Source organism: Nematolebias whitei, chromosome 8 (genome assembly GCF_014905685.2).
Source record: "Nematolebias whitei isolate Nwh7 chromosome 8, NemWhi1, whole genome shotgun sequence".
NCBI classification, from domain to species: Eukaryota; Metazoa; Chordata; class Actinopteri; order Cyprinodontiformes; family Rivulidae; genus Nematolebias; species Nematolebias whitei.
In genome coordinates, this window is record NC_056505.1 from 28,240,078 (window position 1) to 28,254,166 (window position 14,089).

A 14,089-nucleotide genomic window follows, 5' to 3' on the forward strand; every position below is an offset into this window, starting at 1 on the left:
GCGAACGTTGAGAGGTGGAGGGCGTGACGTCATCAACGCTGTGCTGTCGAAGTGAAGGTTGTGAGCCTCGCGGGAGCGCACGTTTCCTCTGGAGGGACGCGCGCCGCTCTCGCTGAGGGCGGGGCCCGTCATTGGATTCATTCAGCTGTCTCACGCTTATGCCGCCGTGAGCTGCTGATCGCTGAGACGCGATGGATGACGGCCGCTCGCGTTCGCTCAGGAGAGGCGTGTGTTGTTTTTGCTGAGAGCGGGGACCTCCACCGGACCCGGCCTGCGGTCCCACATTTATACCGATGTGAGCCGGTGAGCGCCGGGCAGCTGTGCGTGCATCATCAACACAGCGCCGTTTGGATGGAGGCTGCTTGTCTCGCTCGGGTGCGCGTTTAACACCGTTTGGGTGGTGATCGTGCAGTTCTGATTGACAACAAGTTATTTCGCTTACCGTGGTGTCACGTGAGCGTCTGGGCATGTGATGGAGCGACGGTGGATTTAAAAAACCTTTATTTAAGGACACCGGCTCTCTATGTGTGGAGGATGTGTGTGTAGCGGCTGTGAGCTCATCCGAACTTACAGACTGGCTAAAAACAGGCATTTTGATCTTTGAAAAATCATTTATTTCAATTCCTGTGTCATTTATACACACATCCTCCTTTCTTAAATCTTTTCCCCCGTGAGCTCTGCGGTTTGTTTGCCCCGAGCGCCGTCTGCAGGCGATCTCTGGGGAAACGCTGAAGTGCAGGCTGCCGGAATGAGGAGGGGTGGTCTCTGGCGGGCGGGGCTGGTGGTGGAGCTGGGCGAGACGAAGCTGCTGCTGCCGTGGAGCGTCGATGTTTCTGCCTCTGCTCTCGACGGTCTCTCCAGCGGGCTGGGGGACGGGATGAGCCGCGCGGCTTGATGAGATGGCGTACCGCTTCCGACATCTCCTCCGACTGCTTCGAATTTGTCAGCATGGTCGTCAGGCTGCTTCCGAACAGCGCGTCCGATGAGATGGGGCCCTCCATCAGGTCCTTGTGCAGCTTTTCCAGCAGCAATGGAGAGTGACGGAGCCAGATGGAACGTTGGATTACCGTCATCCACGCTGCAATCCTCGACAGTCAAACCGTGGAAGCGGCGCACATGTTGAGGACGGCGTCTGCCGATTTACACAGGGAGCTCTTTGTCTCCTTCGGCAGGTCTGAGGCCTCCAGCCTTTTCGACATGCTAAATGCTAACAGCGCCACGTTGTTGTTAGCCGCGGCCGCCTGAAAAGCACACTGGTGGGCTCTGTTGGAGAGCGCGGTCGCCACCTGGTCGTGTTTCCCCGGAGGGACGGGACGCTTCTCCAGCCTGGACATCTTCACTCCGAAGGCTTCCGCGAGGCTTGGCTCCAGGGGGGGGGACCGAGGAATAGCGTCAGTTGCCTTACAGAGGGAGTTCTTTGTCTCCAAGGCAGGTCTGCGGCCTTCAGTCCCTTGGACATGCTATATGCTAGCAGCGCACGTTGTTGCTAACTGCGGCTGCCTGGAAACACGTCGGTGAAAAATAACCTTTCCGCCGATCATCCGAACTGGCGGGAAAAGGCGAGGGACGTAGAAAAAAGGGGTCCCTTCATGTCAGCCTCCTCCCGGGTTCCGCCGGGCAACCCCTGAGGGCGCCGTCGGCCGGGAGCGGTGTGATCGCCGATGCGAAACGAGGTGGGATGGGGTGAGCATTCACTCAGCCCCCCTCCACCTACACTACGCTCCCCAGGAGGGAATGAGCAGCGGGGGCTGCAGCTGAGCACACCTTGCCCCGGAGGAACCATCCGGTTCGCCCCGAGGGTCGGCGATAAGAGGAAAAAACACAAGATGGCGTTGTCCAGCGTGTAGTGACCTGTCACTGGGAAATGTTCCCCGACGCTTACCTTGGAATAAGACTGCTGTCATCTTCTCCTCGGGGAGGAGAACTCACCGGACGACCGGAGGTCGACTGCCGGGCCAAGCATCCTTCACAAAGGTTGGTCATTTACACAATTTATCTTCTTTGTTCTTCTGACAGTGCTATATTAGCTCGCTGAAGAAAAAATGGGAGCCGATTTCCCGCTCTTAACGTAATTTATACGGACCGGGTGGGGCCCACACAGCAGGTGGGCGTGGACTAAATTTTTTCAGTGCTTATGCTCTGCATAACGGGATAAACCCATCAGCGACAGCCTTAAAGGGCGAAGCCTATATGAAATAGAACTGAGTTTTTCCTTTCCACTGTTGCCTTTGTGTTTGCTCAGGAGACTGTGACAAAGTGAAGATTCAACGCATCTTCTGGCTTTCTTATGTATGTGAATGTTTTTGTTCAGTGCCCTGAGATGACTTCTGTTGGCACTTGGTGCTATATAAATAAACTGAACTGAATTGTATGTTTAATAAAAATAACAATTATTTACATATTTGGCAATGTAATATATGATAAGTTTATCTAACAAAACAAACAAAAAAATTAAATAATATTTTGAAAATGGCTTCTCACTTATGTATTTTTCAAGTCATTACATGAATTGGGAAATTTATTTTTATTTTTAGTCTACCTTAAATAACCTTTTAAATGATTAATAAAGCACCAAATATCATTAAGTAGCTCATTGTTGCCAACACAACATTGTTTACTGTGTGTTGAAATTCACAAATGTACTTTTATCACAATGTATTTTTCTAAATAATAAAGTGTTATGCAGCAGAATAAGGTCATGTAACTAAACAAATAAACAGTAAATAAACATTACATTTATAAAGAACAATAATAAGCATTGATAAGGATTGTTTTTTTTATATTGTAAACAAAACCAATATCAAAACAACAATAAAAATGGACTTAGCACCATTGAGTGACTGAATTCACATGATCAGCTTATAGGATGGTTCTGATTGGAAGTCATGGTTATTTAAATAAACACAAGACAAAAGTTTTGATCTTTGAGTCAATTTAAACTTTACTGTGAAAACACTGTTTTTGACTTTCAAACCATTATAGAAAATATGTTTTTAGAGTTTGTGGTGTTTTTGATTTCTTTCAAATGGTGACTTTTAGTTAGATTTTGTTGGCTTCATTTGGGTTTCTCCAGCATTATTTTCACTCATTTACTCTAACTATTAATTTTCTCTCTGTTGTGTTTTTAAACATTTTGCTTCCTGCCATTGTTCTTTTTTGGCGTCTAATTTTGTGTATTCTATCTGCTGTTCAATTCCCTGCTTTGGTGGTTTACTCTCCATCTGGTGGCCTCCAGATGTTTACATCTGCGGTTTTATCTCATCCACAGCAGTTCTGTTCAGGAATGGTATGAAAGTAATCAAGACCAACATTGGTCCAGCGGTTCAAAAAATAAAAATGAAATTAAAAATAAACATGCAAAGTTAAAAATCCTGACTTTTCTGTGGTGCAACATAGACAACCTCAGTGAAGTTCCCACTTAACAGAGGAAGGTGATAATTAAGACTGGGTCCAGTTACAGGCAGAAGATCTCCAATCAGTGCTAAAAGTCAGAAAGTCTCTGATTGAGGTCACAGCAACTTAAAGCAGAAAATGGAATAAGACAAAAGTCATTAAATCACCCATAGATTAAATATCTCAATGACTCTAAAAAAATTGTTTGCCTTTGTGTAGAAAACTGTAGGACAACTCAAACCTGATTAGCTATTTTTAAGTTAATTTACTATAATGTTTACAATAAATGGTTATGTGGCGCAAACGACAATAAAGAATCTCTGACTCTGACTCTGATAAATGATGCATAACCATAACAACAAGGTGTTTTTTACAACTGGGAGCTGCTGATTAACATCTCAAAAGCTCAAATAATACCTCAACTACAGCCCCAAATCCCAAATGGGTTTAAAGGAGGTACCATGGATGAATTCCCGTCTACCTGGCGATGGTGCTCGAGTGCATGACTGCCGAGATCCTGGAGTTGGCAGGAAACGTGGCTTGTGACAACATTAGGAGCATGATCGTCCCCCAGCACCTGCAGTTGGCTGTACGCTATGAAGAGGAGCTCATCAGGCAGCTTGGAGGAGTGGCCATTGCTTGAGGAAGGGTTCTGCCCGGCATTTGGGCGGTGTTGCTGCCCAGGAGGACTGAGAGGCCCGTTGGATCTGGGTGGACGGATTGGCATCATATGACCAGATTCTTCGGATCCACTTCGGGAGACCCTTCCTGCCCATAGCTATCAGCATCTATACTAACTCTTGAATGAAACCAGGATAACGAGTTACAACAAGATTCAATTTCCCTTTGGGATTAATAAAGTATTTTTGAATTGAATTGAATATAATTATATGACAAAGTTTAGTACTTCTGCCCAGCCCCTTTTACAGACATTTTGATGTCTTATAATACTACTAATAATATACATAAAAATATTATTAACTATTTTGTAAAAATATCATTTACCTTGGTAGTAAATTTATGTTATGTTTGTTTGTTTGTTTGTTTGTTTGTCACAGGTTAACACAAGGTCAGCAATGCAATGAAATATTCAGGATGAGAAGAACTGATTTGACTCGGAATAAATAAATCAAAATAAGAAATACTAAAGCATGCTATAAGGGTACAAAATAAAGTACAAAAAGGTGAAAAAGACATAATATTTACAAGGTTCAAAAGAAATATAGTAAACAACAACATGGTAGAATACAATGGTGCAAGTAGGGTGAATTTGTATGAATAAGTATTTCACAAGTGGTAATATAAGCTTAAATGAGATATATTGCACATAACTAACATAAACTGCACAGGTTGTGTGACAGGTTATTGCACAGATAGTGAGTAACATGGAGATTAATTGAATAAGAAAAAAACCAGTATATGACATACATGACACAGCCATATAGTGCAGCAGCAATAAACACATTAGTTGTCACAGATGTGGCTTGATGCAATATTATTGTCAGTTGTTCAGTATTATTATGAAGAGTTCAGTAATTTGACAGCTTGTGAGGAATAACTGTCTTTGAGTCTTTTCGTGCGCAATGACAGACTCCTGTATCGTCTGCTTGAGGGTGATAGAGGGAAGAGTCCTCGTGCTGGGTGGGTGTGGTCCTTAATGATGCTTAATGACTGATTGACGTCCTGTTAGCCTCTTCATTAACACGCAGGGCACTGTATCGTTAAAAAACTTTTAGCTACAGACCCACGCAAGCAGCACCTGCTACAAAACACCACCTAACACCCCAAAAGCAAATATCAGCACTCACGTTGTGATGCCATGTGATCAAATACATCATTGAAAGTAAGAGCAGCATCATGAAAATATACAGAAAAGCACAACATTAAACAAGGTGCTTAAACATCCACCTCCTCCACAGTTTGTCCAGATTTCAGCCTCATGATCACCTGCCCAAAATGAAACAACGGGCAGAATTTAGTTATCACAACTTTTTCACAGCTTTGTTTTATTCTAAAGCAACACAAGTTCATATTTAGGTAGACCTGACCTCTTTTAGTTGGGCAATCTCTTTGCTTTCCACATTTCTCTGAGCATTGTTGGTTATGGCTTTCACTCTTGTTGCATAACTGAAGGGTTCAACAGGTTCAGGAGTTAATGAGCAGTTTATTGTCATCGTAAAAGAAAATGTCGGGCTTGTCCGTCATTCTTACATAAGAGATGTGAGAGTCTCATCAAGATTGCATTCTGAAGGAGACACGTTGACAATCATCAGAGTTTTGGCGTTTCCGCCTAAAGAGTCCTGCATCACCTGAAAGAGATGAGCTGCATTGTTACAGCGCAGGACCACTCATAAAGAAGCACACTTGCTGTAATTTTCATTGCTGCTTTGAGTTATTTAAACGTTAGACCAAGGTTGTCTGTTCTTTTCATTGGTACCTGAGTCAGCTTGCTGTTCCTGTACGGAACATGGGGCAGCTCTGCAGACAGGGCTGAGATCACGTCACCCAGAGCACTCAGAGACTTATTGATGGAGTTTGCCTCCTGCACAGAGGAGAAGAGGGACTCAGGAGATATTCTACGTTTTTTTAGTCCCTCGTGTGTCTCAGTTAGGTCATAGTTGGGCTCACCTTGAGCTGGTGGTCCTTGGCACCAGTTTTAGCTGCCCTCTCACTGCCTGCAAGATCCACGAGGCTCAGCTTTCCGGTGCTCACGCTCCCATTGGTTAAATTCTTGCTTTGCACCATGATGCCAATGATGAGGTGGGAACGGGAGCTCTCCACATTCATCTCTGGAGAAATATTCAATCACATTAATAACAACAACAAGGGACTGTGGTACAGTGTTTGAAATAAAGCACTCTCTCACAGTTCTGTCATTGAATCATCAGATTTAGAGAAACAACAGGACCAGTAATGCTGTACATGACTGCCTCACACTACCTTCAGCTAAGTGAATTAAGCTGAACCATTTAGCATGAACCTGTCTGAACTGGGTGACACTGCATGGGGAACTCACTGGTGGCAGAGATGTGTCGACTGTTGCACGCCTGCTGGAACAAAGCGAAGAGCTCCTGGGCACTGGAAGCCTCCTTTGTCTCTGCTCCTTGAGCGAATACAACCCCCTTTCTGTTCCTTTTGATCTCCACCCGCCTGGCCGGGCTGTGGGGCTGTGTCTGTGCATGGGCCTCACCCGCCTGACTGATTAAAAGGTCCTGCAGCCTGTCGTTGTATAGCTCCAGCATGTAGGCCGAAACCTGAAGGAGAACAAAAAGAAGGGGGAATTGAGGTTCTAGTTTTAAGTTTGGGAGAATTTCTCTGTGGTGATGTGTCGTTTGCTACCTTGAAGGTAAACCTGGAGCTGTTCTCCTGCATGACATCAAATATGGCGTTGAAAGCTCTTGGCATGATCCCAGGGTTCTTCTGATCCTTGTCCCCCACCATGGTGAAGGTCTTTCCTGAGCCTGTCTGGCCGTAAGCGAAGATACAAACATTGTATCCATCAATGACCAACTGGATGAGCCTGGGGGAGATGAGATATCTGTCAATCTTAAATCACTGGTATTTTCCCATGACATCAAGTCACTTTCTCTGCTTTAAAATTTCACTATGTCACTTTTTAGCTTGAGTCTTGAAATATTCGTGAATATTGTGGGATCACCCTCACCTGTTTGTGTCCTGAAACAAATCCTCCTGGGAGCTTTCGGCACTGAACACTTTGTCAAACTGAAACTCTCTGGGCCCTCGCGGTGTGTCCACCATGACGGAGTGATCGTCTAATTTATCCACAACAACAACCCCACCCTGAGCAGCTTCACTGCGGTTCACCGGACGAATTCGACAAAACACCCTAATTTTACCTGTGAGATCAAATCAGAAAAAAGCACATTAGACAACAGTTTAGCCGACACTGGACAAGTATTAAAAAAAGCTTTGGTATTTGGACACCTTTCATTTCTTCCACCATGTTGTAATATTTCTTCCTCATTGCTCTTTCTGAAGTGTAGTTCTCAATGATTTTCTTTTTCTCCTCCTTTTCTTGCTTCAGCTTCAGAAAACATTTGAAAAAATTCAGTCATTATGAAATAAATGTACCATTTGGCTGTGCATACTCAGACAGTTAACTTGTCATTGTATATAAAACCTCCAGCGTTCAAATGTAAACTTCTTGTGCAGACATTGGAGATTTTATGTTTGAGTTTCAACACAACTGGGTTTAATAAGACTCACACACACTAACCTGATCCTGCAGCAAGAGAAGCTGCTGACCGATGCCCTTTACTTTATTTGGTATTTGAATTGTCTCTTGCCCAAGGACGTCCTCCAGCTCTGATATTTCACAATCTGAGCAAAAAGAAAACATGAGAAATCAGCGATACGTCAATACTCGATGCAGTTACAGGAACATGCAGCTCTTGCAAGGCTGATATAACGATAACAATCCAGGTAGAGTATTACATCATGAATAAAAGATGCAAAGTTAACAATGATTTGTTTAAGATTAGTCAGGCTACCATCGTTTGTTGTGAATTTACCATTTGTTTCAGGGATTTCTCCAGATTTGATGCAGTCTAAAGCAATCTGACAGACCTCATACTCCCTCACTGTTTCTTCTAGAAAAGTTAGACTTGACTCATTTGACCTATGAAGTGAAAAATTATTAACAGTTACCAATCTGACCATTTTATTTAGTAAAATAATTAATGCAAAAATTAGCATTTTGTTCTAAATAATCTGGTACCACTTTACAATAAGGCTCCCCTTATAGATGGCTAATAAATAGTTTATAGACATGTTATTAATTCCTCTATAAGCACTTTATAAATCATTAATAACTGCTTATTATGCATTAATTAAGGGTGACAGACAAAACTGACCAGTTTCTTACCAAATAGTGAGCCAAATCTGTTCACCTATATATTTTATCTAGAATTGTTATATTAAACATTTCAGACTAAGTTACTACCTTGTAAGCACAATAAGTATTTATAAACCTAATTTTTTTAAATATAATATTGATACTTATATTGCAGTGATAAAGTACAATATTATATGCTAAAGAAAATAGGTTTACAAATGCCTAATGTGCTTACAAGGTAGTAATTTAGTCTGAAATGTTTAATAAAACATAGATGAAATTCAATTAATTCAATTCAAAAATACTTTATTAATCCCAAAGATAAATTAAATGTTGTTGTAATTCATTATCCTTGTTTCGTTAAAGAGATGTTACAGATACTGATGGCTGTGGGTAGGATCTCTTGTAAAGGTCCATCCCACAGTGGATCCAAAGAAAATGGCCGATAAATATAAATCAATTAATTAAATTTCGTTTTTCTGAGCTTGATATTGGAAGACGTAGAGAATAAATCGAGACTCAAAATATTTTTCGTCTCTTTCGGCCAACTTCCACATTGGAATTCCACATTCCACATTATTATTCCACATAAAAAATAATTAATTAAATCTTAACCTTTAAATATAAATTAATTAGTTAAATTTATAGATGAACAGATTTGGCATTTGACAAGAAACTGGTCCGTTTTTTTCTCTTTCTCACCTTAATTAATGCATATTAAGCAGTTATTAATGATTTATAAAGTGTTTATAGAGGATTAATAATGTATCTATAAACTATTTATTAACCATATATAAGGGGATTCTCATTGTAAAGTGGTACCAATAATGCCTCTAAGCAATATATTTAAAAAAAATGAATTTTCATGACTCCTAACCCCTCCTGGTCAGCGGTCTTCTCTCCATTGTTCCTGTTTTGTTTTGTGCTCTGCAGTTTGTCTCTGGCTTCAGCCAGAGCCACCCGGTTTTCCTCGATCATCACATCCAGGAGATGCTGAGTCTCAGCCACAGCACAACAAACTGCATGAGCCTAGAGAAGGTTATTGCATCAAAACAATGAACTTTAATCAATTTGTACAGCATATAATTTCCTAAGTGAAACATTTAAACAGTTTTCAGCTCATTTGCTCATTTCTTATCACCTTATGTATGAGAACAGGCAGCAGAGCGCTGCAGTGGGGCTGTGGGACAGGGGGGCCGGGGCTCCTCTCTGCCCTCAGCAGCTCAGTGATCTCCCTCTCCCTCTGGTACAGGTTCTCCTTCAGCTCCTCCAGATGGGCGTTAGCCCCTTCCAGAGGCTGATCTGAGCCACTGCAGGTCTGAGTACAGATCCAAGGATAAAGCATCAGAATTAAAAAAGTGAGAAACATCAACACGTTCATTTAGTCATGTGGATAATGTCTGTATCTGACGGGCCTGCTGCGGTGTTTGAACTGCAAAGGTGGGAGTGTTTTCAGACATTAGTCGTCTTCAGCGGTGGTGTCCAAACGTTTCATATGTGGACCAAAACTATCCAGATGAAAGGATTCATAGGCCACAAAAATGTGAATGTAACTCTCAACTTGAACAATATTTTGGAGAAAGGACAAAAGTTGACTCATTTTGATGGAGAAAGAGTTTTAAATTGTTGTAGATCCAAAACATTAAAAGCCTCACAAACCTTTTATTTTTCCTTCTTCTTCTTCTTTCGGCTGCTCCCTTCTTCAGGGGTCACCACAGTGAACTAAGTCGCACCAAGACTTGGCAATTATTTTTATACCGGATGTCCTTCCTGACACAACCACAGACCACTGAGCTACCACAGCCCTCTGTGTGGAACAGAGAGCTGCCATCTAGAGTGTCTGGGAGAGCAGATGGTGGGGGTTAAGGGCCTTGCTCAAGGGTGTAGAGTAGGGCAAATGAGGGTGGAGGCAGGAGTGGGTGTTTCACCTTTCCCCACCCACAATTTGATGTTGTCGGTAACAGGAGTTGAACTGGCAATCTTCCTATCACAGGCCCACCTTCTCTAACCTCTGCGCCACCAAAAAGCTTTATAAACACTAAGCTTATATTTGTTATTAAAAAGGATTTGATTTATTTGATTTGTTGGGTCTGTGTTTGTTGTTTTCTTATTTTACTCTGTTCTCAACAACAAATGCGTAATATGAGTAAGTGTCCTTTAAAAGGAGGTCGATCAGCCTTTTGGACCATGGACGGCCCAAAAGGCTGATCGCAGTTCTGAAAAACTGTCCAGCTGTCAGTCGCTACAACAGATTCATAGAAGGTTTGATAAAGTTGATCAACTCATATGTTGATGATACCACGTTATATTCATTTAAAAATGTCCTGTTTCCCTCTTGATTATTTTATCAACTGCTATATTTAGACAAGTTTTATGAATCATTTTCTAAAAGGCTCCTTTCTGGTAGAAATCAGTAACAGTTTTTGGTGCTTTGTACTATGAAAAGAAAATATAAAGATTATAGCCAAAGCCAAAGGCAAAGGTTTATATTTTGCTTAATGTCGCTCACTTTGAGAAGATTATTTTTCATTTATTTTGCTGTTAAATCTAAACGTTATATAAAAAATGATTACCAGAAAATTTGCATAAAGTCTGCATCAACATCTTAACCCTGCTGGCCAAAATGAAACTCTTAAACTGCAATTGTGGGCCGCACAAAATCACTCCAAGGGCCGCAAATGGCCCTCGGGCCACACTTTGGTGGCCACTGTGATTTACAGCTACATTTTATCATTTTACATGATATCCAACAAAGGATCGGTTGTTGTAATTAGTTGGTTGTTTTGTTGTCATAGCAACTGTTTCCAACCCACCTCAGTTTGTTGTTGAGCTGTGTGTTCTTTATTGTCTGAGTTTCCATTTTCCTCTGTGGCTTCCTGCTGCTGCTGTGATGATACGGTCATCAAATCTTGGACTTTCACTATTTCCTGTCTGGCCATCTGCAGCTCCTGCAGCGCTGTTTGGTGTGAAATGCACAAAAGTCAGTGATTTTTTAAGTTTTTTACGTCTTGGACTCATGCTGCTGGACTCACTGGAGGTCTGGTGGCAGTGCAGGGCATCCATCCTGTTGGAGAACAGCTCCAGCATTTTGCTCTGACAGAAAAAAAAAAAGCAGACGATCCTGATAAGGTCCCTGCTGTTCTCAAATGTGCCCAGAAGAGTGTGCTCAAGTTTAGAGGGTAGAATCCTGCCACCACCTAACTTTTTCTCTTTGCCACTGCAGGGCCTCCTCTTTACTTCTTCTCCTCTCGGCTCTCTGCTCCTGGAGAAGCTGCTCATTTTGTGCAGCTAACCCCTACAGCACAGAGAACCATTTACATGTTTACATGTTTGTGGTAAAAAAGCAGAAAGAATAAATAAAAGGACGAGTAACTGACGGCAACTTTCTTCTCCCAGTCAGCCTTGTTCTTCTCCACCCTCTCCTGGTAGAGGTCAAGGATTCTCCTCACAGTGTTTAACTTGTTCTGATAATGAGATCTGACCTTCTGGATGATCCACTTCTGATAACACACAGAACTGGAGTTACATTTTTGCCATAGTGCACGCACAAAGACAGCGTCCTGTCTCGTTTCACCTGGGTCTTCTGGGCTGTGACCTGAAAACTATCCTCCATCTCCTGCACCGTTTCCAGATGCCTCTTCTTCATCACTTCTATGTCATGAGTTATCTGCAGAGGCACACAAAATACAGCATTTAGGAGGCGTTACAAGAAACGATGCACATCAAAATGCTGTTCAAATGTCTTCAAGGCAGCAGGACAACCATGTGAGTGAAAGAACAACTCAGACAGTGACTTCATTGTCTGTTTGCACTCTCCACATAATTTGTCATGTTGTGCGTTGTTCGATACTTTTCACTGTTTTACCTTCAGTTAGAACTTGTTTTGGTTTGCAGCTGATTGTTAACGTGGACTTTAACATGTTTGTTGTCTTGCCTGATCAATGCAGAGTTCAGCTGACTCGTAGGGGATGTAGACCTTGATGTCGTGGGCGCTCTCAGCTTCGGGTGCCACATTTGCAACACCGCCTGCTGGCAGCTGGGATTCAGATGAACCTGTATTAAAATACATAAATAAATAAACAAGGCATGCAGGTAATATTAAATTATTTACTATTAAATATTACTACCCTAATGCTGATATTTCCAAAAGTCATCCTTTACTTTTCACAGAAAAATAAACTTTTAGGTTTTTAAAGTTTTTTTTTTTTAATGTAAGAAATACACTATTTGTACATGACAGGTATACTAATTCCACACTTTGGAGGTTTTTTTTTTTTGTACTTTTTTTTTTACTCAAGTACATTTTTGGGTGAATATAATAATATTAAAAAACTACTATGAGTCAAATATATGCATATTTAGTAAATGTGTTGATTTCTGTTTTATGTCAAATACATTTTACTTGTGTTTTTAAGGTTTACATTTAGAATAATCAAAGTAAATGTAAATATTTGAAATATTTTATATATTATTGAATAGTTTAAGAGTTAAATTTGGGTGTATTTTAGTACCGAACTTTAAATGGATTTTGAGCAGTAATTAAATGTAAGACAAAACAAGACATTTCAGATGTATAAAGTATGTAAATAGCCACTCTTGTGGAATTTATTATTTATTGCTTGAAATGTATAAAAACTCAACTGTCTTTATGAAAATGCACTTGATGTAAATGGCTATACTTGAATTATGTTATTTCTGTGGTGCATGAATTATGAAAGCCTGAGTCCAGAAAAATATATTTTTTTGTGGTCAACTGATACTCCCGCAACTGAGAAACTGAGACGTTTATTTTCTAAACATAACGTCCCAGTGGCTTTTAAACCCCAAAATACATTAAAGACTGGTTCATCCCAAAGATCCAGTCCCCCGGCACAAACAGAGTAATGTTGTGTATGCTGTTCAGTGTCAGGAGGGCTGTGATCAGTCTTACATCGGGGAAACTAAACAGCCACTGGCCAAAAGGATGGACCAGCACAGAAGATCAACATCATCAGGCCAGGACTCTGCGGTCTACACTCATCTCCAGGCCAGCGGTCACTCTTTCAGGGATGAAGATGTTCACATCCTGGACAGAGAGGAACGATGGTTTGAGAGAGGAGTAAAGGAGGCCATCTTTGTGAAAAGAAATCGTCCATCATTAAACAGGGGTGGAGGCCTCCGGGTTCAACTGTCCCCCTCTTACAATGCTGTGGTTGCTAGTATCACTCAGTCCTCTGTGAATAGTAAACAGCCATCAGTGTGCTAATGATCTATTGTTAGGCTGATGGTCCTTCTTGAGCATGTGATCAGCTGGTTTTGGTTGTCAGCAGCAAACTGGTTGATCCACTCTGAGACGGTGCTATTTAAGAGACTGAGCTGAATACAGCACCTCAGACTGAAGAAGTCTCTCGGATGAGAGACGAAACGTATCTACATTTTTTTGTTGTTTTGCTTTGTTTTGTTTTTTTGAGTGTCCAGAGGACCAGATTTAACTTTTTTAGATATCCATAAAAAGTGTTGTTTAAAGTTTGTCACAAGCACCTGGGAGACACACCAAACATGTGGAAGAAGGTGCTCTGGTCACATGAAACCAAAATCCAACTGTTTGGCCACAATGCAAAACGATATATTCGGCATAAAAGCAACACAGCTCATCACCCTGAACACACCATCCCCACTGTCAAACATGGTGGTGGCAGCATCATGGTTTGGGCCTGCTTTTTGTCAGCAGGGACAGGGAAGATGGTCAGAATTGATGGAAGATGGATGAGGCCAAATACAGGACCATTCTGGAAGAAAACCTGTTTGAGTCTGCCAGAGACCTGAGACTGGGACGGAGATTTACCTTCCAACATGGTGATC

The 14,089-nt window shown here is 41.7% G+C and overlaps 1 protein-coding gene across 1 annotated transcript; it reads right to left on the reverse strand.

Annotated features, from left to right (window-relative positions):
- Window positions 1-5,289: 5,289 nt before the first annotated feature.
- si:dkey-96l17.6 (kinesin-like protein KIN-14E) lies at window positions 5,290-7,378 on the reverse strand. Its single transcript, XM_037680683.1, has 9 exons — window positions 7,339-7,378; window positions 7,058-7,250; window positions 6,733-6,913; window positions 6,410-6,647; window positions 6,022-6,182; window positions 5,831-5,935; window positions 5,605-5,702; window positions 5,442-5,520; window positions 5,290-5,340 (listed from the first exon to the last, which is right to left on the reverse strand). The coding sequence occupies exons 1-9, from the start codon at window positions 7,376-7,378 to the stop codon at window positions 5,290-5,292; spliced, it is 1,146 nt and encodes a 381-aa protein (XP_037536611.1).
- Between the last annotated feature and the right edge of the window lie 6,711 nt (window positions 7,379-14,089).